General features: G+C 39.3%; 1 protein-coding gene across 1 annotated transcript; it reads right to left on the reverse strand.

Annotated features, from left to right (window-relative positions):
- Positions 1-7,506: 7,506 nt before the first annotated feature.
- On the reverse strand, positions 7,507-20,225 carry tm4sf5 (transmembrane 4 L six family member 5; the record flags this gene model as incomplete). Its single annotated transcript, XM_080023150.1, has 5 exons — positions 7,507-7,524; positions 9,325-9,517; positions 17,710-17,852; positions 18,359-18,439; positions 20,052-20,225. 5 exons carry the CDS (start codon positions 20,223-20,225, stop codon positions 7,507-7,509), a joined length of 609 nt encoding a protein of 202 aa, XP_079879276.1.
- Positions 20,226-22,190: the final 1,965 nt, after the last annotated feature.

The following is a 22,190-nucleotide window of genomic DNA, read 5'->3' on the forward strand; positions in this document are numbered from 1 at the left end:
TGGATTCAGAGATCAATTAGTGTTATGAGACCCTTTTGGGTTCTCCGAGTGGCTGCCGGCGATTTACCGCATAGGCTACGCGTTCATAAATCACTCTGACTAACAGTTTAACGCCGGGATTACACCTATAATGGAACAAGCCAGTGTTCGTTGAAGGAGCAAATCCGGGCCATGTCAAGTTAGAAAGTAAAGCTTTATAGTTACAGGGGAGAACACACGGCGAGAATATTCAAGCCCCAAGCTTCATTTTACTCCAAATAGCGCCGGGAATAGGATTCAAATCACTTCAGGAAACTGACTTCAAATAGAAGAAATAGAACAAGACTGGCGATGCTGAAAAAAGGGGGGGTCTCTTTCTTTAAAAACCCGGTGTAACCCTGGCATGGGTTTGGACAAGGACTCAGGAAGTAAAATGGCCTTTCGCAGAGGGAGAGTATGAATTTCACCATTTGGCAAGACCCGGGGAAAATGTTTTGATGGGCTCCGGGACGGTCGGTCAATTGTAGAATCGCTTCAACCCGAATATGAGGACTTAGGTTTAGCAAGACAAGAGGATGCAAAAGCATGCATGATCTTTGGAAACTTATGTGAGATTGGAGCTTTCAGTCTGAGTGGGTTCCATACCTGTTTACATCAGTTAAAGTTCCCTTCCTCTTTCCTCTTCCTCTTTGTGTTTGCCAGGCACAGCCCCCTCATTGTTTGCCTGTGTTTGCCTAAATCTGAACTTTTTCACATCCAGAACAATGTGACACTTTTTCGCGGGGCACTGATGCTCAGGTATTGCATCTTTTTCACCGGCTCGATAAATACGCGGCGTCCGGTTCCTGGAGCAAAGCCGCGGGTGACTCACACGGGCGGAAGAAAAAGTGATGAAACGGTTCGTCTTGACGTAGTGTATCTCCCGAAATCAGGCGCCGTGTTGCTCTCCAACGTGCCTGCATATTTTTCGATCCACCTAAGGTCGGTTCCTGTCGCTTATAACGATTCATAGCTCTCCGCGCTTTACTCACAAGAAACTTACCACTCTGCTGCAAGTTGTCACTGTGCTTGAATGGACTCCAGTGTGGCAAATGTTTTGGCCTTCAAAAACGTGTGTGTGTGTGTGTGTGTGTGTGTGTGTGTGTGTGTGTGTGTGTGTGTGTGTGTGTGTGTGTATTCTAGTTGCCCCTTAGATGGTTTATTGCTCTTTATTAGCCTTGTCAAGCTTTGGCTGCCCTGGACTTAAAGCTTATTCAGATTGCCTGGCCGAGGCTTAGGGATTTGGCCCCGTGGAAATTTACCCAGATGAGTTGTTGGGGCGGTCTGTGGAACGCCAGGTCCATTTCTTAAGCTGACGCAGTATTCTGGAACAGCAAAGGTCTTTTGCAAAGCTGCCGGAGACGTAGACTTTGCCGGCTGGCTTCAATTCAGCCCTGACATTTCAACAAGTGGCGGAAGAAGTGGCAGCCTCATCATATTCTGCTCCTTTTCAACAAATTCATATCGGTCTCCGAGGTCCCCAAAACACATCTTTTGCTGAAAATAACACTCATACTTTGCATTTTAGCCGTTCCAACTTGCTTCTAAACCATCCTGTTCCAGGACGGGTCTGTTTCTGTGGGTGTCGCCTCCCCCCTGAGGCCCCTAGTTATGTGAGCCAATGGGGTTTGAGCTTGAGTTCCGTCGTATGAAGTCTGTAAACTTTTACTTATTTCACCTTCTCAGTGCATCATTACAAGGCCTCTTTTAAAAGTTTGTTCCAAATTTGCGCAGCGAATCAACGTTAACGACGATACACAATTGTCATTTAAATACTTCCCCAAATACTTCCCCAAATAGTTCCCGTGCCTAGCCACTGGACCCACTAGTGGTGGCCCTCGAGCCGTGGGTGGAGTTACTCAGATAGGGGGCGGTTCTAATTTGAAGGAGACCTAACGCGACGTAGGCTTGGGAGACAAATCTGAACGGCTTGTCGAATCACATGTTTTCTGCAACAGACAGCTCACAAAAAACGGACTGGTTTGTTTTATTTCACAGCTTGTGTGTTAGTGGGCCCATCAGAGACCCAAATGTGTGTGCACAAGCACTGAAAAAGTGAGTTTTTCATAATAGGTCCCTATTAAAGACAACTAAAGACTTTTTCTGGAACCTCTGGATACGAACCCCATTTTCTACAGGACTTCGTGAGGCAAAATCATTTGTAAATGTTCAGTTATGTCAGTAAAACTTCATTTGTAATGCTAATAAGCCATCCTTTTAGGTTTACATAGAGAGAACACTGTAACTGGCCCCATTTACATAGATAATAAGTGACTCATTGCATCAGCTGAGGTCCAAAATGTAACAACTATGGAGCAATGCCAAACATCGGTGATAAATAAAATAAATGAATGCATGAATAAATAAATCAATACAAAAGATATAGATGAGTAGATACAGATCAGAAGTTCTCACGTTGAAATGCACTGATTGGTGTGATAGAAGGAGTGAAAATGTGTGGGCGTTCTTACAGCTCACAGAAACACATATTGGCCCGTGTACAAAAAGGTTGTGAATATTTAGTACTTAATTAAAAGATATGATATTTTTACCAGATCAACCCGCTCGGGCAGGAACATACACGTCTTGCCAATCATGAATCATGAATCATCCAAACAAACAAATTTTTCTTTAGTGGTTACATTTGGTCATGAAACTACGTGTGATGTAACGGCCGCTCTGGATAATGGTGTCAGCTATCTAAAGACGAAAATAGAAAATAGAAAAACCCTACTAATGTAGATATCTCCTGAAATAGCCCCTGTGATTATCCACACTTTTTCTTTGCTCAAGTTCATATTTGTGTTTCGCTTTCCAATAATAATTCTTTATTTTTTTATTTTTTTAACCTTGTTTGGTATTTAGAACCAATGTGAAAAAAAAAAACCGTGGCAGCAGAGTGAGATCATGGGAGGTATTAACGCTGAAGCTGGCCAGCTACGAATGTGGGTGAAGGACACCCCTGTGGTGGCGATGTGGGACACAGGCTCTAAGTTTAAAACTAGTCTATGTGGCCTAACATTGTCTAGTTCAAGTGTCTCTATGTCATGTTTTCACACAAGCTTTTGAATATAATTATATATATAGATATACATTATTATATTGACATATATCATTATTTATATTTATACTATTATTATTATTATTATTATTATTATTATTATTATTATTATTATTATTATTATTATTATTATTATTATGTATTTATTTTATTCAAAATTGCATAAACATAATATTTTATGGATTTAATGACTTCTATTTATTATTTTGCTCCCGAGGCCATCGGCGCATTCCTCATGAGCGCCACGCCGTGCTGTTGTCGCGTTGCCTCTGTGGTCCCGGGTCGTCACTTTCCTCTCCTTGTAAGGGCCACAAGAAGCCCCCGCCCTCGCCCCGTCCCCCGGTCGAACCGAGGCCTTAAAATGAGTGTGTGACGTCTTTTTTTAACCCCCCCCCCCCTCCCCCAGCGACACAGACCTTGAGAAGGGGGGGGAGGCTTTCCTCAACCTCAACGTTGATCCAACGGTGATTTACCATTGACACTGAATTCCCTTCCTGTACTGTCAATTTTTACCTCTCCGCTTCCACCCCCACCCCCGCCGCACTGTGAATGTGTAGCGTGATGAAGCAAGGTGCAGTTAAACAGAGAGAGGTGGGGAGCGGGGAGAAGGTGTGGAGGGCAAAGGGGTGCAAATGTTCCTCATGGTTGTGTTCACCAGACAATGGACGAGATCGTTCAAGGCGAGATTTGGCTTTTCACGGAACAGCCGACAGCATCTTGAACCGCCCAGACGGCTCTGGGCGTTTTCGGGTTCGAATGTCCCTCAAGGAAGTCGATGGCGAAAGCAGGTGTGATGTGGGAATGGGATGGTTTGAGCACACACCTGACCTGGATCTGGGTGATCGGGTCAGGGCGGCTGCATTTCTGTTTCTCATTGGTTGGGGTAACGCGCAACAGGTTAAACCCCCATTCCCGCACACACTCGGGATAGGAGCCCTGTCATGATATGTTCTATCTGTCCGTCCTCTCTATAATAAACTGGTGTGTCTACAACCCATCGTCTTCTGTGTCTCTGTGCCTGAGGGCCCTGGAAATGTCACTTAAGTGGCGTGCGGTAGGAGAAACTACCACAGCCGGGTTTAGTAAAGTTGCTGCGGCGGCCGGTCCTCAGGTCACTCCAGGCGGCAGTGCCGTGGCGACTTGCATCCCAGTTTCCGCCCCGCGGAACGGCCAGAGTCCTGTGAGGCCTGTGTAGTCAGGGCCCGACCAGCTTTGGCCGGCTCATCTGCTCTGGGCCCCCTCTCTCGCTGCCTGCTTGTTGACGTTGGCCCAGGCTTCCAGGCGGTCGGACAGGAGGCGACCGGCTGATTTCGCCCCGGACTGGTTTTTCCCTGTGTTTAGCATCCGCCCGCAGCTGCCCCGGGGACATGTTCACTCCTCCTCCTCTTTCAACCCTCTTGCCTTTCTCTCTGTTGCTCGCCCCAATTCAGAGCTCATTTCTCGGTCTATTGTCGTCTTTTGGGACAGCCAGGGTTTAACTTAACTAAATTAGTATCTTCAATCATTTTGGTGTTATTTTTAAGGGCCCGAAAGGGTCCGAGTCCATGGACAGTGACAAATCACTGGCGGGGTCCTCACCATTCTTATCACTGCACACATTGGGTATTGCTTTTCAGAATGTCACCAGGCCAAGCAGAGGGCGGAGGTGAAGTCCCCTCTCACCTCTCTCGCTCTCTTCTTACCCTGGGCTGAGGTTTTTCTGTCGCCAACGAGTGGAAATCTGACTGTGGGCCTTTTGGTTTTGCCGTGCTGGAGTTACTCTTAGGTCACGAGCTTGAATGAAATCCTTTGGCCGAGTCCACTAAGTCATTAAGTGAGTAGGAAAACCGAGACGCCGGCCCCTGACCGCCGGTAAGGTCTGGTCGCCGGTGAATCTCGCCGAGCAGGCGTTTACACTTACAGAGTGTCGCCGTTCGGGTGAAACACTCCGGTTGCCGGGGGACACTGGTAGGGAAGGAATCTTGCCGGGGGGGGGGGGGGGGGCGGTGGAGTAAGAACACCATAATGAGGAATGGTGTAGTACGGTACAGAGCTATTCAACGACATTCTGGACATTCTTCTGTTAACAACAAGAAAAAGAAAATAGTTGAAATGCTTAACCACCTTCTTATTCTTCAAATCATCGTCAATCAATTTACAAAAAAAAAAAAAGGCCTGATACGTGGCAGCGCATAGGCATGTAGGGCACATTTCCGTTTCACCGGATAACGTCGGTGAAAATTGTAGAGCCCGGACGTGCTGACGGAGCACCCGTCTCCGGGTGGGGATTGTTTGTTTCTGCGGTCGGCGGCGCCCTGGTGAGGGCCGGTCGACGTAACTGATGGGCGGCGGTTGACACTGCACAGTTATTACAGTGTATGCCAGAAGTGAGTCTGACTTAGAGGCTTTGAATAATGGCTCCTTGTTACGGCACGGCTGCTGTTTTTGTTTAATATTTTTTGTTCCATCTGGACTGAAAACGCCCCCCCCCCCTTATCACAGGGGGAAAAATGTTAGAAGTTTAGAACGTGGGGCCGAAGTGAAAAAGATACGCTGCTGTACCTCCGTCCCGTCCCGAGTTTGTTTCCTCTCCGCCGTCACTTGTTGCCACTGCAAACCCGCTGGGCTGCCCGAATACTCTCGTTGTTATTAGAGTCAACAAGCGGCCAGCGCTGGTTCCGTTCCAGGGACGGGGAACGAGACAGGGAGCAGAGGTGGAGGAGGGGTGGTGGGGGGGATGTTTTGGAGCGAGAGGGGTACATTTCTAAATAATTGCCACACACCACAGAACACTGAGAACAGGTGCAGCGTGTTCAGAAAAGCGGGCTTTGGCCACCGATTCAGAACCCCGCCACTCCTCACCCGCCTCCCCTCTTGTCCCCGCTAAATGGTTAAATGATCTCAGCGCGAGAGAAACACTCTTGTTCGCCCCTTTTTCCTTTATTTTTGCTCTGGCTGGGATTTGCATGAAAAGCACACCCCTCCTCCCCTCCTCATCTCACTCCTTTGTCCCACTCCTCTCTCTCTCTCTCTCTCTCTCTTTCGTCCCAGAGCTTCTTTTCAGCCAGTCTCCCCTGTCGTCCTCCTTTACTTTCTTTACTTACGTAAGACGGGCCGGCCGACTCCAGCCAATCCCTCCGCTCAGTCGGAGGGAGTGTTGGTCACAGTCCCTTGGCCAGTGAACTGAAGCCGCCCCCCCCCACCCCCCCCATCCACCCCCCCGACCCCCCTCCACCCACCCCCCACGCTGATCTGGAAAACAGTTTGAAAATAACATCCAAACCGACCGATTTGTTCGTAAATCATCGTCTGACTGCGCAAAAGTGGGACTAGCAGCTCACGGGGGCGTTAGATCGCCTACGGAAACCTTGGGGGGTCCTGTGTGGCCGTTTGCATTCCGGCGAGACTGTCCCGCTCGTGTCTCTCCTCTTCGTCCCGTTGCGGGCGTGTCCCTATATTTAACTGTCACGGACGTCTATCTTGAAAATGTTAGGTAACAATTACTGCGAAAACCGCTCGGTGACAACAAACGATTAACGGATTAGCCTGGAACCAGGAGTGAGTACAGCCAGGCGGGGGAAGGACAATTCTAAGGGCGTGTGTCTGACTAAAACCCTAACCCTAACCCTAACCCTTCTCCTGGGGCCCCCGAGATCCCTGGCGGCGCCCCTGCGGCCAGCCATTCCTCCGGTCCAGATATTGGGGATCCCGCAGCTGCAGTGCGTGCTGTGTCCACAGGGGGCTCTGTGACCTCTGACCCCGTCCAGACAGGACCGGCAATCCGGTTAGATCTGGGAGTCACAGGCACAGCGTCAGGGCCAGTAATTGACAGCGATTCTGCTTAGAGCGGCTGAAGTCGTGCATGCGGATAATGGAGGTTACTGAGTTATAAACTGAAGTTAAGGGGATTGACGTGCCTTCTTTGGGAGTTTGGTAAATAAAAAAAATTTAAAAAGGGATTTTTTATTTATTTATTGTGATACAGATAAACAAATAAGTTTTGAGCAAAGACAATTAGATCAGCGAAATAATCGGATTCATCTGGAATGACGTTGGTATGCTTAAAAGTATTATGAGTAAAGACTATAATAATCCAAAACAAAAAAGAAAATCCTGTCACATCATTTGACTGTATTTACCACATCATTTAATATTATTTACCACTACTTCACCGCCACTCAAATACTTCCCTGTCACCCGGCTATCACTGCATAACAATGTTTACAAGAATGGCTCATTCAGGCACGATAATTAATAGACGATAAAAAATAAATACAATTTCTAAGAACTTATTCTGAGAGCTTTAGTTGTATCACAGAAGTGTAAGTGCCGAAGGCATTCAAACGGAACACGGATCATGGGCGAAATGGAAAGGCTTCCCTGGAGCTGACGTGGGAGGTTTTCTGAAGGGCGGTGCGCGGAGGCGGTCGGGGCTCGGTTGGTGCCGATCACAGCCCGCCCTCGTCCTGCGGATGCACAGAAAGCAGCGTGGTCACCACGTGACCTATTCGTGAGACCGACTCCGTGGGATGTCAACGTAAGTCGATATGTCGTCATGGTGAATTTGTGAATGTTTGCGCGTGTGAGTCTGCGCGAGTATTATGGGCTGTCTTTTTAATTGGATGTTTCAACATTAACAACATCCCGGCTTAATCTTCAACCTGTGCTGTTTTTAAGTTACCCAGTGGAGTTTTCTGCTCAGTCAAGTGATTTTTCATGTTTCCTTCTAATTGTAGTGTGTAGTGACTGATGGAAAATTTGCAAAGGAATGTTTAGTATGACTGTATTTCAGTAACTGCACTGATACTGATCAAGGAAAGAGGACTGAACTTCAAATGAAAGCCTTGAAATGTATTTTTTTCTCAAGCAGGGTATTTTTTGCTATTTTCCGACCCAGGCCTCCCCGCTTCACAGCACCGACTCCCAAACTTACCACTCTGCCTCAATGCAGTCCGATGGGGCAAATCTTTAAGCCTGAAAAACCTGCTGAATCTCCTTTTCGAAAACGGGAGACTCCCTTTATAGCCACGCCTGTCTCAGGTTACAGTCACATCAGTTTATTTACGACTTCTTTTTTTTTTTTGCAACATCTAGAGAGCAACGTTTGGGGACAGCAGGTCGCCCGGAGGAAGGCACGCGACTACCTGTTACTAGCCTCTCACGTTGGAGCCAGATTTGGGGGAGATCAAGAAGTAATAAAACCCTGAAAGAACGCCATTAAAACAAACTGTTTAGATTGTATGACAATACTGTGAGGTTCCTGTGAGGTTCAACTTTTTTCTTTTTTAAAGGCTCAAACGTTTGCCCCGTTGGACTGCCTTGAAGCACGGCGAGAAGCTGCAGCAGAGTGGTGCGTTTCAAAACAGTTATGGGTTGGAAAAAAATGGCTGAAATTTGAAGGGAAAATGCCCCTTTTTGACAAATACTGTGTCTGAAAACTCAGTTAATATTGATTTCTTTCAACGTCACCAACTAAAAGAAAAGGAATGGCAAGGCGTAAAATGGCTCCGAGGCATTTGCCCAGGTTTTCTTTGGACCGAAGTGAGGCCGATACTGTGTGTTTCAATTCCCTTGATCTGACGTTTCCCTTGAATTATTATCGACTTCTTTCCACCCATAAATTCTCTACAGAGCAATTCCAGATACTACACCTTGATGACACCATACATTTTAATGCCCCCTTTTTTATGATTATTTATAAGGGTAAGTCTGTGCTCTAATGGGACACCTCCATACTTCATTTTTGCCCTCGTGCCATATTTCACCCCTGGTGGACACCACTGTTTCTTTTCATTTTATTTGAATTTGATTTGTGTCCGGTTTTGCGGTGTGGAACAATGGTGCTGATCAGAATCGGTTGTTTGCCAAGTACGCTCACGCACGTACAAAGAGTCGGCACTGGCCAATTGCCCCCTGACCCGTGTTTGGACATTATTTCCAAAGTACACAATCGAATGGAGAACACAGCAAGGGCAAATAATCAAGAAAAAACAAACAAATGGGTGTAGAGACACACACACAGGATGCACACGCCACAAACACACAGATTGCAAAGTTAGATATATGCAGATTGTACATTTTGATATACAACTGAATAGATACAATTATTTAAAAGAGAATAAAAACAGCAAAGCCATGATTTCAGAAGAGTCGAACAGAATGAAAACGGAAGCACATTTACTGCCCACCCCACCCTGCCCTGCCCCACAGAGCCCAATGTGTGGGCTTCCTGTGGCTTAGCACCACAGCGGGGTGGTTTCACCTACATCCTTGCTCTCGCGGCAGTCCCCGCAGAGGCAGCCCATGCAGCCGTTGACCACCTGGAGGCCGCACAGTGCCGTCTGCAGCAGAGCCAGGCACAGGAGGATGGCGAACAGAACCACGTGCCACATCACCGCATGCTCGGGGAACTTGCACAGGTCCCACTGGTTCCGGTCGCCCAGGTAGCTGCCGTTGGCGCTGGGGAAGAGGGAGAGAGTCAGGAGGGTGGAGGGGGAGGTTAACACACCCCAGGCAAACCGAGTAGAAAGGCACTGAACGCACGCATGCACGCACATGCAGGTGGGGCTTTTATTTCTATTGCGAACTGAAATTGTAATGCGCTTCATTGAAAAAAATAAATGAACTAAATTGATGAAACTTTAATTTTCTACAAAACTGTTCACATTTTTTAAACTGTTTCAAATGTTTTTACTTTTTTTTTTACTTTTCGAATTTTTATAAGTTCAACAAAAAAAGTATGTAATTCTTAAAACCTTTGAAAATGAATCTAAGATTTTAAGCAGGTAACCTCATTTCGTAGTCAACAACAATAATTTGAAGTTCTTCTATTTAATATCCACTGCAGTATTCAGCCTTGAAATAATTATATTTAGGTATTTATTATATTTATCCTTTATAGCACAATATTCAAACATAATTCATAGAAATTGTCATGAGTTTTAAATTTCTGAAACTTTTGAAAAACTTTTTACATTTTTTTAACTTTTGCTGTATTTGTTTATTGTCGTTTTACTTTTTTTTTTTTAACTAAAAAAAAGTATATATATATTTTTTAATTTTTTAATTTTTTATTTTTTTACTTAAATAAAAAACGTTTTCAAATTTTAAAACGTATATTTTTTTTCAGTGTTGAAATGGTTACATTTATGAATTTATAATGTATGCCACTGTATTGGAGTGCTCTTCAGGATCTGTCTCTTGAGGTGAAAACAATAAAGGCAACAAACTGAAACCATCAGTCCAAAAGGGGAAATGGAAGAGAAAGAAAAGAGAATTATTGTACAATGAAACGACCCACGAGAACTTGACACCCTTATAAACATGAGATCTCTTTACCATGGTTGTGTTAAACATCGGTTACCAAGCATGTACGGTAAACATTTGAATTCACGCTGAGCGAACTGACTACCCAATATGTCTGGTCATGCTGGAGCCTGCTGTAGTGGATTTGGGCAAGGCCTTCTGAAACCCTATTTCCTAACTTTCCTTTCTAAGCCCAAAATTTATCAAATCACTATTTGTTGTGTCATAATAATTATAATAATAATAGTAAAAGCAGAAGAAGAAGAAGAAGAAGAAGAAGAAGAAGAAGAACAAGAACAAGAAGAACAAGAACAAGAACAAGAACAAGAACCAGAACAAGAACAAGAACAAGAACAAGAACAAAAAGAAGAAGAAGAAGAAGAAGAAGAAGAAGAAGAAGAAGAAGAAGAAGAAGAACAAGAACAAGAACAAGAACCAGAACAAGAACAAGAACAAGAACAAGAACAAAAAGAAGAAGAAGAAGAAGAAAATAATGGTCTTGTCAATAAAGGTATTGTCAGCCACAAAGTAAATGAATCCTGGGATTTTCTGCCACCTAGTGGACAATATCAAAATTGCCTCAAATAGCTCATGAAAAGAGATTGAAAGACAGCTCAAGCTGACAACAGTAGTATGTTCCTGCAACGTCTAACGACTTAAAGTTTAGGTATAATGTTATAGATGGTTAAGTTTAGGTATAATGTTATAGATGGTTAAGTTTAGGTATAATGTTATAGATGGTTAAGTTTAGGTATAATGTTATAGATGGTTAAGTTTAGGTATAATGTTATAGATGGTTAAGTTTAGGTATAATGTTATAGATGGTTAAGTTTAGGTATAATGTTAGATGGTTAAGTTTAGGTATAATGTTATAGATGGTTAAGTTTAGGTATAATGTTATAGATGGTTAAGTTTAGGTATAATGTTATAGATGGTTAAGTTTAGGTATAATGTTAGATGGTTAAGTTTAGGTATAATGTTATAGATGGTTAAGTTTAGGTATAATGTTAGATGGTTAAGTTTAGGTATAATGTTAGATGGTTAAGTTTAGGTATAATGTTATAGATGGTTAAGTTTAGGTATAATGTTATAGATGGTTAAGTTTAGGTATAATGTTAGATGGTTAAGTTTAGGTATAATGTTATAGATGGTTAAGTTTAGGTATAATGTTATAGATGGTTAAGTTTAGGTATAATGTTATAGATGGTTAAGTTTAGGTATAATGTTAGATGGTTAAGTTTAGGTATAATGTTATAGATGGTTAAGTTTAGGTATAATGTTAGATGGTTAAGTTTAGGTATAATGTTAGATGGTTAAGTTTAGGTATAATGTTATAGATGGTTAAGTTTAGGTATAATGTTATAGATGGTTAAGTTTAGGTATAATGTTAGAGATGGTTAAGTTTAGGTATAATGTTATAGATGGTTAAGTTTAGGTATAATGTTATAGATGGTTAAGTTTCGGTATAATGTTATAGATGGTTAAGTTTAGGTATAATGTTAGATGGTTAAGTTTAGGTATAATGTTATAGATGGTTAAGTTTAGGTATAATGTTATAGATGGTTAAGTTTAGGTATAATGTTAGATGGTTAAGTTTAGGTATAATGTTATAGATGGTTAAGTTTAGGTATAATGTTATAGATGGTTAAGTTTAGGTATAATGTTATAGATGGTTAAGTTTAGGTATAATGTTAGATGGTTAAGTTTAGGTATAATGTTATAGATGGTTAAGTTTAGGTATAATGTTAGATGGTTAAGTTTAGGTATAATGTTAGATGGTTAAGTTTAGGTATAATGTTATAGATGGTTAAGTTTAGGTATAATGTTATAGATGGTTAAGTTTAGGTATAATGTTAGATGGTTAAGTTTAGGTATAATGTTATAGATGGTTAAGTTTAGGTATAATGTTATAGATGGTTAAGTTTAGGTATAATGTTATAGATGGTTAAGTTTAGGTATAATGTTAGATGGTTAAGTTTAGGTATAATGTTATAGATGGTTAAGTTTAGGTATAATGTTAGATGGTTAAGTTTAGGTATAATGTTAGATGGTTAAGTTTAGGTATAATGTTATAGATGGTTAAGTTTAGGTATAATGTTATAGATGGTTAAGTTTAGGTATAATGTTAGAGATGGTTAAGTTTAGGTATAATGTTATAGATGGTTAAGTTTAGGTATAGTGTTATAGATGGTTAAGTTTAGGTATAATGTTATAGATGGTTAAGTTTAGGTATAATGTTAGATGGTCAAGTTTAGGTATAATGTTAGATGGTTAAGTTTAGGTATAATGTTATAGATGGTTAAGTTTAGGTATAATGTTAGGGATGGTTAAGTTTAGGTATAATGTTAGATGTTTAAGTTTAGGTATAATGTTATAGATGGTTAAGTTTAGGTATAATGTTATAGATGGTTAAGTTTAGGTATAATGTTATAGATGGTTAAGTTTAGGTATAATGTTAGATGGTTAAGTTTAGGTATAATGTTATAGATGGTTAAGTTTAGGTATAATGTTATAGATGGTTAAGTTTAGGTATAATGTTAGATGGTTAAGTTTAGGTATAATGTTAGATGGTTAAGTTTAGGTATAATGTTATAGATGGTTAAGTTTAGGTATAATGTTATAGATGGTTAAGTTTAGGTATAATGTTAGATGGTTAAGTTTAGGTATAATGTTATAGATGGTTAAGTTTAGGTATAATGTTATAGATGGTTAAGTTTAGGTATAATGTTATAGATGGTTAAGTTTAGGTATAATGTTAGATGGTTAAGTTTAGGTATAATGTTATAGATGGTTAAGTTTAGGTATAATGTTAGATGGTTAAGTTTAGGTATAATGTTAGATGGTTAAGTTTAGGTATAATGTTATAGATGGTTAAGTTTAGGTATAATGTTATAGATGGTTAAGTTTAGGTATAATGTTAGAGATGGTTAAGTTTAGGTATAATGTTATAGATGGTTAAGTTTAGGTATAATGTTATAGATGGTTAAGTTTCGGTATAATGTTATAGATGGTTAAGTTTAGGTATAATGTTAGATGGTTAAGTTTAGGTATAATGTTATAGATGGTTAAGTTTAGGTATAATGTTATAGATGGTTAAGTTTAGGTATAATGTTAGATGGTTAAGTTTAGGTATAATGTTATAGATGGTTAAGTTTAGGTATAATGTTATAGATGGTTAAGTTTAGGTATAATGTTATAGATGGTTAAGTTTAGGTATAATGTTAGATGGTTAAGTTTAGGTATAATGTTATAGATGGTTAAGTTTAGGTATAATGTTAGATGGTTAAGTTTAGGTATAATGTTAGATGGTTAAGTTTAGGTATAATGTTATAGATGGTTAAGTTTAGGTATAATGTTATAGATGGTTAAGTTTAGGTATAATGTTAGATGGTTAAGTTTAGGTATAATGTTATAGATGGTTAAGTTTAGGTATAATGTTATAGATGGTTAAGTTTAGGTATAATGTTATAGATGGTTAAGTTTAGGTATAATGTTAGATGGTTAAGTTTAGGTATAATGTTATAGATGGTTAAGTTTAGGTATAATGTTAGATGGTTAAGTTTAGGTATAATGTTAGATGGTTAAGTTTAGGTATAATGTTATAGATGGTTAAGTTTAGGTATAATGTTATAGATGGTTAAGTTTAGGTATAATGTTAGAGATGGTTAAGTTTAGGTATAATGTTATAGATGGTTAAGTTTAGGTATAATGTTATAGATGGTTAAGTTTAGGTATAATGTTATAGATGGTTAAGTTTAGGTATAATGTTAGATGGTCAAGTTTAGGTATAATGTTAGATGGTTAAGTTTAGGTATAATGTTATAGATGGTTAAGTTTAGGTATAATGTTAGGGATGGTTAAGTTTAGGTATAATGTTAGATGTTTAAGTTTAGGTATAATGTTATAGATGGTTAAGTTTAGGTATAATGTTATAGATGGTTAAGTTTAGGTATAATGTTATAGATGGTTAAGTTTAGGTATAATGTTAGATGGTTAAGTTTAGGTATAATGTTATAGATGGTTAAGTTTAGGTATAATGTTATAGATGGTTAAGTTTAGGTATAATGTTAGAGATGGTTAAGTTTAGGTATAATGTTATAGATGGTTAAGTTTAGGTATAATGTTAGAGATGGTTAAGTTTAGGTATAATGTTATAGATGGTTAAGTTTAGGTATAATGTTAGAGATGGTTAAGTTTAGGTATAATGTTATAGATGGTTAAGTTTAGGTATAATGTTAGATGGTTAAGTTAAGGTATAATGTTATAGATGGTTAAGTTTAGGTATAATGTTATAGATGGTTAAGTTTAGGTATAATGTTATAGATGGTTAAGTTTAGGTATAATGTTATAGATGGTTAAGTTTAGGTATAATGTTATAGATGGTTAAGTTTAGGTATAATGTTAGATGGTTAAGTTTAGGTATAATGTTATAGATGGTTAAGTTTAGGTATAATGTTAGATGGTTAAGTTTAGGTATAATGTTATAGATGGTTAAGTTTAGGTATAATGTTATAGATGGTTAAGTTTAGGTATAATGTTATAGATGGTTAAGTTTAGGTATAATGTTATAGATGGTTAAGTTTAGGTATAATGTTAGATGGTTAAGTTTAGGTATAATGTTAGATGGTTAAGTTTAGGTATAATGTTAGATGGTTAAGTTTAGGTATAATGTTATAGATGGTTAAGTTTAGGTATAATGTTATATATGGTTAAGTTTAGGTATAATGTTAGAGATGGTTAAGTTTAGGTATAATGTTATAGATGGTTAAGTTTAGGTATAATGTTAGAGATGGTTAAGTTTAGGTATAATGTTAGATGGTTAAGTTTAGGTATAATGTTATAGATGGTTAAGTTTAGGTATAATGTTAGATGGTTAAGTTTAGGTATAATGTTATAGATGGTTAAGTTTAGGTATAATGTTATAGATGGTTAAGTTTAGGTATAATGTTATAGATGGTTAAGTTTAGGTATAATGTTATAGATGGTTAAGTTTAGGTATAATGTTATAGATGGTTAAGTTTAGGTATAATGTTATAGATGGTTAAGTTTAGGTATAATGTTATAGATGGTTAAGTTTAGGTATAATGTTATAGATGGTTAAGTTTAGGTATAATGTTATAGATGGTTAAGTTTAGGTATAATGTTAGATGGTTAAGTTTAGGTATAATGTTAGATGGTTAAGTTTAGGTATAATGTTAGATGGTTAAGTTTAGGTATAATGTTAGATGGTTAAGTTTAGGTATAATGTTATAGATGGTTAAGTTTAGGTATAATGTTATAGATGGTTAAGTTTAGGTATAATGTTAGAGATGGTTAAGTTTAGGTATAATGTTATAGATGGTTAAGTTTAGGTATAATGTTAGAGATGGTTAAGTTTAGGTATAATGTTATAGATGGTTAAGTTTAGGTATAATGTTATAGATGGTTAAGTTTAGGTATAATGTTAGAGATGGTTAAGTTTAGGTATAATGTTATAGATGGTTAAGTTTAGGTATAATGTTATAGATGGTTAAGTTTAGGTATAATGTTATAGATGGTTAAGTTTAGGTATAATGTTATAGATGGTTAAGTTTAGGTATAATGTTATAGATGGTTAAGTTTAGGTATAATGTTAGATGGTTAAGTTTAGGTATAATGTTATAGATGGTTAAGTTTAGGTATAATGTTAGATGGTTAAGTTTAGGTATAATGTTATAGATGGTTAAGTTTAGGTATAATGTTATAGATGGTTAAGTTTAGGTATAATGTTATAGATGGTTAAGTTTAGGTATAATGTTATAGATGGTTAAGTTTAGGTATAATGTTAGATGGTTAAGTTTAGGTATCATGTTATAGATGGTTAAGTTTAGGTATAATGTTATAGATGGTAAAGTTTAGGTATTAGGTTATAGATGGTTAAGTTTAGGTATAATTATATATATTTATAATTTCACATGTTAAATTGCAGGAAATGTTCATTTGAGGTTTTGAAATAAAATGGTTTTATTTCCATTTTTGTTTTCATTGTTTTCATTATTATTATTATTATTATTATTATTATTATTAGCTACGGACATGGTTGAGGTGTCGTTAGAACCGAGACGTCACAGACATGTCGTGGTTCAAGTTCATACGAATCGATCCACATATGGAGCAGAAAATAGTGAAAAACCGACAAAGTTTGACTGAAATTTCGTGCTTCATGCTTCACCCACACGCCAATGTTCAATGGCCTATGATGACCTAACCCTAACCCTAACCCTAACCCTAACCCTAACCCTCACAACACTAACGCTTTGTGACATCATCATCCAATTTGCTATAAACGTGCAGGTTGTGGCTCTGAATGTTCATTTGAGTTGTGCGTGGTGTAGAGTCCATCGGTCTGTGTTGGTTAGAGGTTACCAACTAGCCGTGTGCTGTCTGTGTGTGTTTATCTACTGTCTTACCTGGTGGATGGTGAATGTTCGATTGATATTTTATCACATTGATCTTTTTGTAAACGAAGACATTGTATTCTGATATAATCCCATGTTAGATGCAGCACTGTGGTCCTTCTTACTCTGCCGGATTTGCGGAAGTGGTAAGATACAAAATCGGCGAGTGCATGATGAGTTCAAATTCTCGGAACAAATTGGAAAAATTGTATCCTGAAAATTGAAAATTATCATGCAAAAAGGTTTCATGGAATAGTAAACCGTTGAAAAACTTGGACACAAAATTATTAATACACAGAAACTCGTGACCACGTCGAGTCAAGTCCACCCCGACTGTGAGAACGAATGATGTGTTCATGTACTAGGAACGTGTCGGAAAAACTCGAACCCCTTAAATTGTAATTAGTCACAGAACAACGCTTTTCGGATTTCATGGAACTGTACCCTATCGGAATTTAAGTCCACAGAAAGGTGCCACCACTGGAATTACATAACTTCCCTTTGCTTTGCAAACTTCCCTAAATATATTATTGTTGCCCCACACGAGACCAAACATCAATTTCCGTCACTGTGACTAGAGATCTATTTACACAAACAATAGGTTGAGTTATAACAATGACACATTTTGTTTTAAATGCAAAAAAAGACTATAATAGGTTGTTTTTTGAAGAAACTTCATGTACGTGCAGCTTCCACAGAAGTTACATTTCCAAATTATTATTAATGTTCAACAAATATTGTCTGTATTACAATATAGGGGGGAAAAAAATCTATTTGGCAATTTTAGCTCAGCAAAAAAAGTTTGAATACCACTGACTGCATATGTGTATGAACGCATGTATATGTATGTGACAAATAAACCTCTTGATTCTTGATTCTTGATACTTAAGGCCATATATTGTGATTTGGCATCAGTGGGCAGGCACTCACTTGTCAGGTTTATCAAAGGGGTATTTCCACTCCATACTGGCCACCTGACACTTTGGCCCGATGGCCAGAGCGGCAGAGGACACGCTGGTGCTGTAGATGGCTCCCACCAGGCCAAAGGCGGAGCAGAACACAGAGTTCAGCATCTGTTCAGGTGATGGAAGAAAAATAGCACGGCGCCAATCAATACGACATATTTATTGAGGTTAATTTCTGACCAGATCTGATTTTAAAATGAAATCTTGGCCTGTGTGTAGACAAAACTGAAATCACCTTTTCCCTCTTTTCACAAACAAAATAACTTTTTCAGAAATCTTAACGAGAGGTTTAAAATGCTGTTTAATATCAAGAAAACAATCCAAGCCATTTACCCTCCATGTGTTTTATCGCAGTTCAGCCATGCACTAGTTATGTCTGTCAGAGACAGGGTGCGTTCCTGAAAAATCGGAGGTTTTTGAATGCACCATAACGTCAGGTGCTGCAACTCCAGAGTTGTTAAGTCTATGGCCTGAATGATTGTTATTCATCCTGTGTGACATTATTACCTGTACACTCACAGTTTATTGCCCATAATCAGCATGACTCATACTGGTAGTACTGATCCCACCTTGATAATCTCTAAAATGTAAATCATTCAAATGACTTCACTCACCCGGCAACGGTTGCCACAGCAACCAGTTCCGCAGCAACCCTTGCCCCCTGCTCTGATAGCGGAGCAGCTCGGGCACAGCATCTGGAAAGTTGCGACAGTGGAATTTCATCGGACTATTTTTGCATCAATTTTCATTAAGAGTGTTGCTAGTTACCTTGTGTTTTGATCAACTGCTTTGTACAATCTCCTGTTGTTCACACACTTACTGACATTAATATGACAAAAGCTGTTATATTTCAATCTCTATTATTGAACAAGTTCAACAAACCAACTGTAAATCAGTCTTCATTCTTTTTTGTTTTCTGATGTGAATGTGTTTGTGGGGGTGTCGAGCCTCGTGTGTACTTACACCCTATACACGTCGTTATTTGGGCGTGTTTGCATCTCTGCCCTTATCTCGTGAGCCAATATTTGTTAATTTGGATCTCAGTTTGAGTCCCTGACTCCAGGGTAATGACACCCAGGGAGGAATGGAGCGTCGTAAAAGGGACTGCCCCTGCCTCGATTATTATAACAGATGATGAACTGGTTATAGAGTTCTCTATGGCCCTAAAGCAGATGCTGTTATTTATAGTTTTATTTATAGTCCTGGGGGTCAGCCGTCAATCTATCATGATAACGGGACTGTAAAACACAGTATCTATTGTCACCCATGCTAGCACGTTATTGTACAACACCAACCCATTTCATATCCTACATTTCTCAAATAATCAACCCAACGTTTCGACATGGATCAATATAGGGAATGGAATGAGGAAACGAAACCCTATCATTGGATCAATATCAACCATAAACTAAAGACTTAACCCTTTGTATGCACACAGTGGACTTTTATTGTCTTAATTAATTCATATTTTATTCTAAGTTGAATATATTAAGTGAGTATTACAGCGTTCATGATGGCATTATATCACATTATGTATTAATAAATGATTTCAGCAACAGAGCCTCTAAGTATGTTGTATTTTTGTCTGTCCCGATTTGGACACCTCAGACATACATAATTACACAACCACACCTAGATGTTAAAGAGTATACGAGGTTTTTTTTTGTTTCTATTTTTTTTACTATCTTTGCCTTGCATACTTTAAGTCTGTTTATGAATCTGTATGTCCAACATACATCAAGCTATTAACACCTCTTTTATTTGGTATGTGGGGATACATCCTGGCAACATGTCTGGAAAGCTTGAGCGCTCTCTGACACCCTGATGTGAATCTACATGAGTCTATGTGCAAGAAGTCCCGTGCGGATTTCCTTTGTTTTTCATCTATTTCGTTTATGGTGTGTATTCGAATAGCGACCAATTTGAACCATTTTGCGGTCAAATATTTTCATACAAGAATCCATCTCTCGGTGGTTCAACATAAGCACGCGCACTAGATAGGCAAAACACCTGCAGTGACCAGGGTTCAAATCAGGCCTGCAGTCATTAGCTGCATGTCTCTAACCCCCATTTGTTGTCTCTCTCCACAATAAATAAAAAAAAGGTTCATAAAATAAGAATCCATTTCATTTATGGGATACCATAGGTATGCTAAAAAAACCCACTGCTGTGTTTTGTAGGGGTATCACAAAAGCCTACGAACTTTTTGAGGCTCATCCAATATAGCCTGTCATCCCGCTGTCGATTCAAACCTTGTGAAAGCCGAGGTGTGGCGGCGGCGGTGCGGCGGAGGTGTTTTTTACTCACGAAGAGGCCTCCTCCGATCAGTCCCCCCATGAGCCAGACCTGCAGCGAGATCTGGTCATTGTTCAGTTTCTCTCCGTTGGGGAAGAAGAGCAGCAGGTTGGCGACCATGCTGAGGAAGGCCGAGGGCAGCAGGATCAGGCCCACCAGGCGGGCGCACTTCCCCATGCAGCACATGGCTCAAACTTTTCTCAAAGTCTAAATCAGCCTTTGGTTTATTTATTTTTTCTTTCTCCTCTCTGCCCGTATCTCTCGCTTTCGCTTCTTCCCGCTAAGTCTTACTCAGCCCAAGCAAGTACACTCCCTCGAGGGAAAAAAATAAAAGAAAAAGGGGGTACAGCCCCCAAAAATCAGCTTGGGAAAAGCCCTGAGTCCCGAAGGGGTACCGCGGTTGAGGATGACGGCTCGGCACTGACAGCACTATGCCCTGTGCTACTGTCGTCGCTCCCACAATGGAGGGCCACACGACGAAAGGCAAACACGACCCGTCACAGGTGAAATGGGAGGGAGAGTGCGAACAAAGGCCAAAGTCACGGCGTACACGGCCAAGTGTAATCTCACGCCTGATCCTTTTATCTATGGAACAATACCAATTTTCAATACCCAACCCTATCATATAGAAACCTAGAACGAATCCTTGATCAACTCCAAAGACGGGCTAATTTAATCCTCACAAAATGGTTTTCTCAGTAGAGAAGGGTCCTTATTCTAAACTGCCCTTTGATACCTAAACCGTGATGATATCACTCAGTCCGTTGCTTTCATGAACCTGAGGCTTACAGGGGAATAATGAGACCTCTGTCATCCCCCTCAGACACAACGGACCCAGACACGAAGGATCGGGTTCCTCTGCGAGTAGTGGGAGTCCCTGTCACTGGTTGAGCTACGGCGTAAAGTAAAGAAATTGTACAAAACGTTCCACTAAAAATCACACTAATTCCCTCTGCCCCGATTAGTTATTACCAATGTGCTCTGTCGACTGAATTTTTTTTTTTATTACAGATATCCTTTTGAGGATGAACTCTTATAGAATTCCAGAATATTAAGAAATTAAAAAAATTAAAATTAAATGTAAAAAAGTATTCCTTAAAGATGAATTATAAAAAAAATAAATAGTTAAAAGGTATATTAAAAAATCCCCTGAGGAAAATCCCCTTGAAAATTGCTTTTGCTTTCAATTTGTATCAAGGCTTTTATTTATTCCTTTCGAGGTCTAATGCTGCAACCGGCTTGTCCTGTTTTATGGAATCTGTTTGTTTTTAAGTTTGTTTCTTAAGTCAGTGCAATATTGTCCGTAAACCTCAGTGAAGTCCAACAGGAGAAGGGTCCAGACAGAGGAGACATTTTTTGACAGAAATGGCAGGCGAGTGTACATTTATGATTAAATAAAAACATATTTGGTATGGAAAAATAAGCTATGAGCGTATATGCTACTGGACTCTCAAACCTTGCACTCAGTTATTTGCATTTAACTCTATTGGCTCTTAGATGATGAGCAATGTACCTTGAATGAAGTCGTTAAGTCATAAGTCAAAATTAAATCATTTTAAACATATTACACAATTGTATTGATTGTGGTGTTTTTTGTAGTATTTACATTTTTCTTTTAAATATTAATTTACATTAATATTTTACATGCATTTTCAATAATTTCATCATTGTAATTTGGGGATTAAACGTTTGATCTAACACGTTCAGATGAAATTGCCTATTGTGTTTTTAAAGTGTCTTGTGACGACAGTAATAATGAAGCTTTCAATTTCACTTTCAGTTTAAAAAAGGAGAGCACATCAGAAGGGAGATCGGGAAGAGGGCTACATCTTAAAGTCGATGAATAATCTTGTAAAACTGCTGTCGGATGAAGTGTTTAGGACTGGGATGTCCTTTGACTTCACACCCAATCTGTAATCGCATCCGACAGTCAGATCCTCCCCCTGCTGGCCGTTTGTCTGAGATCCATGTCCCAAAATATGTCAGGGAAGATGGATTCCCCTTGCGGCGTGTGGAATCCCGCTCACCACAGGAGTTAATGGACTTCCGCTTTGTTCTTGACGTTTGTCGGATTCGGTGTGAAGCCAGCTTTAGAAACAGTAGTGTGCCATAACATTTCACAACTGTAAACGGTCACTTTTTTTTGACAGT

Source organism: Zeus faber (assembly GCF_960531495.2).
Source record: "Zeus faber genome assembly, chromosome: 22".
Taxonomy (NCBI): domain Eukaryota; kingdom Metazoa; phylum Chordata; class Actinopteri; order Zeiformes; family Zeidae; genus Zeus; species Zeus faber.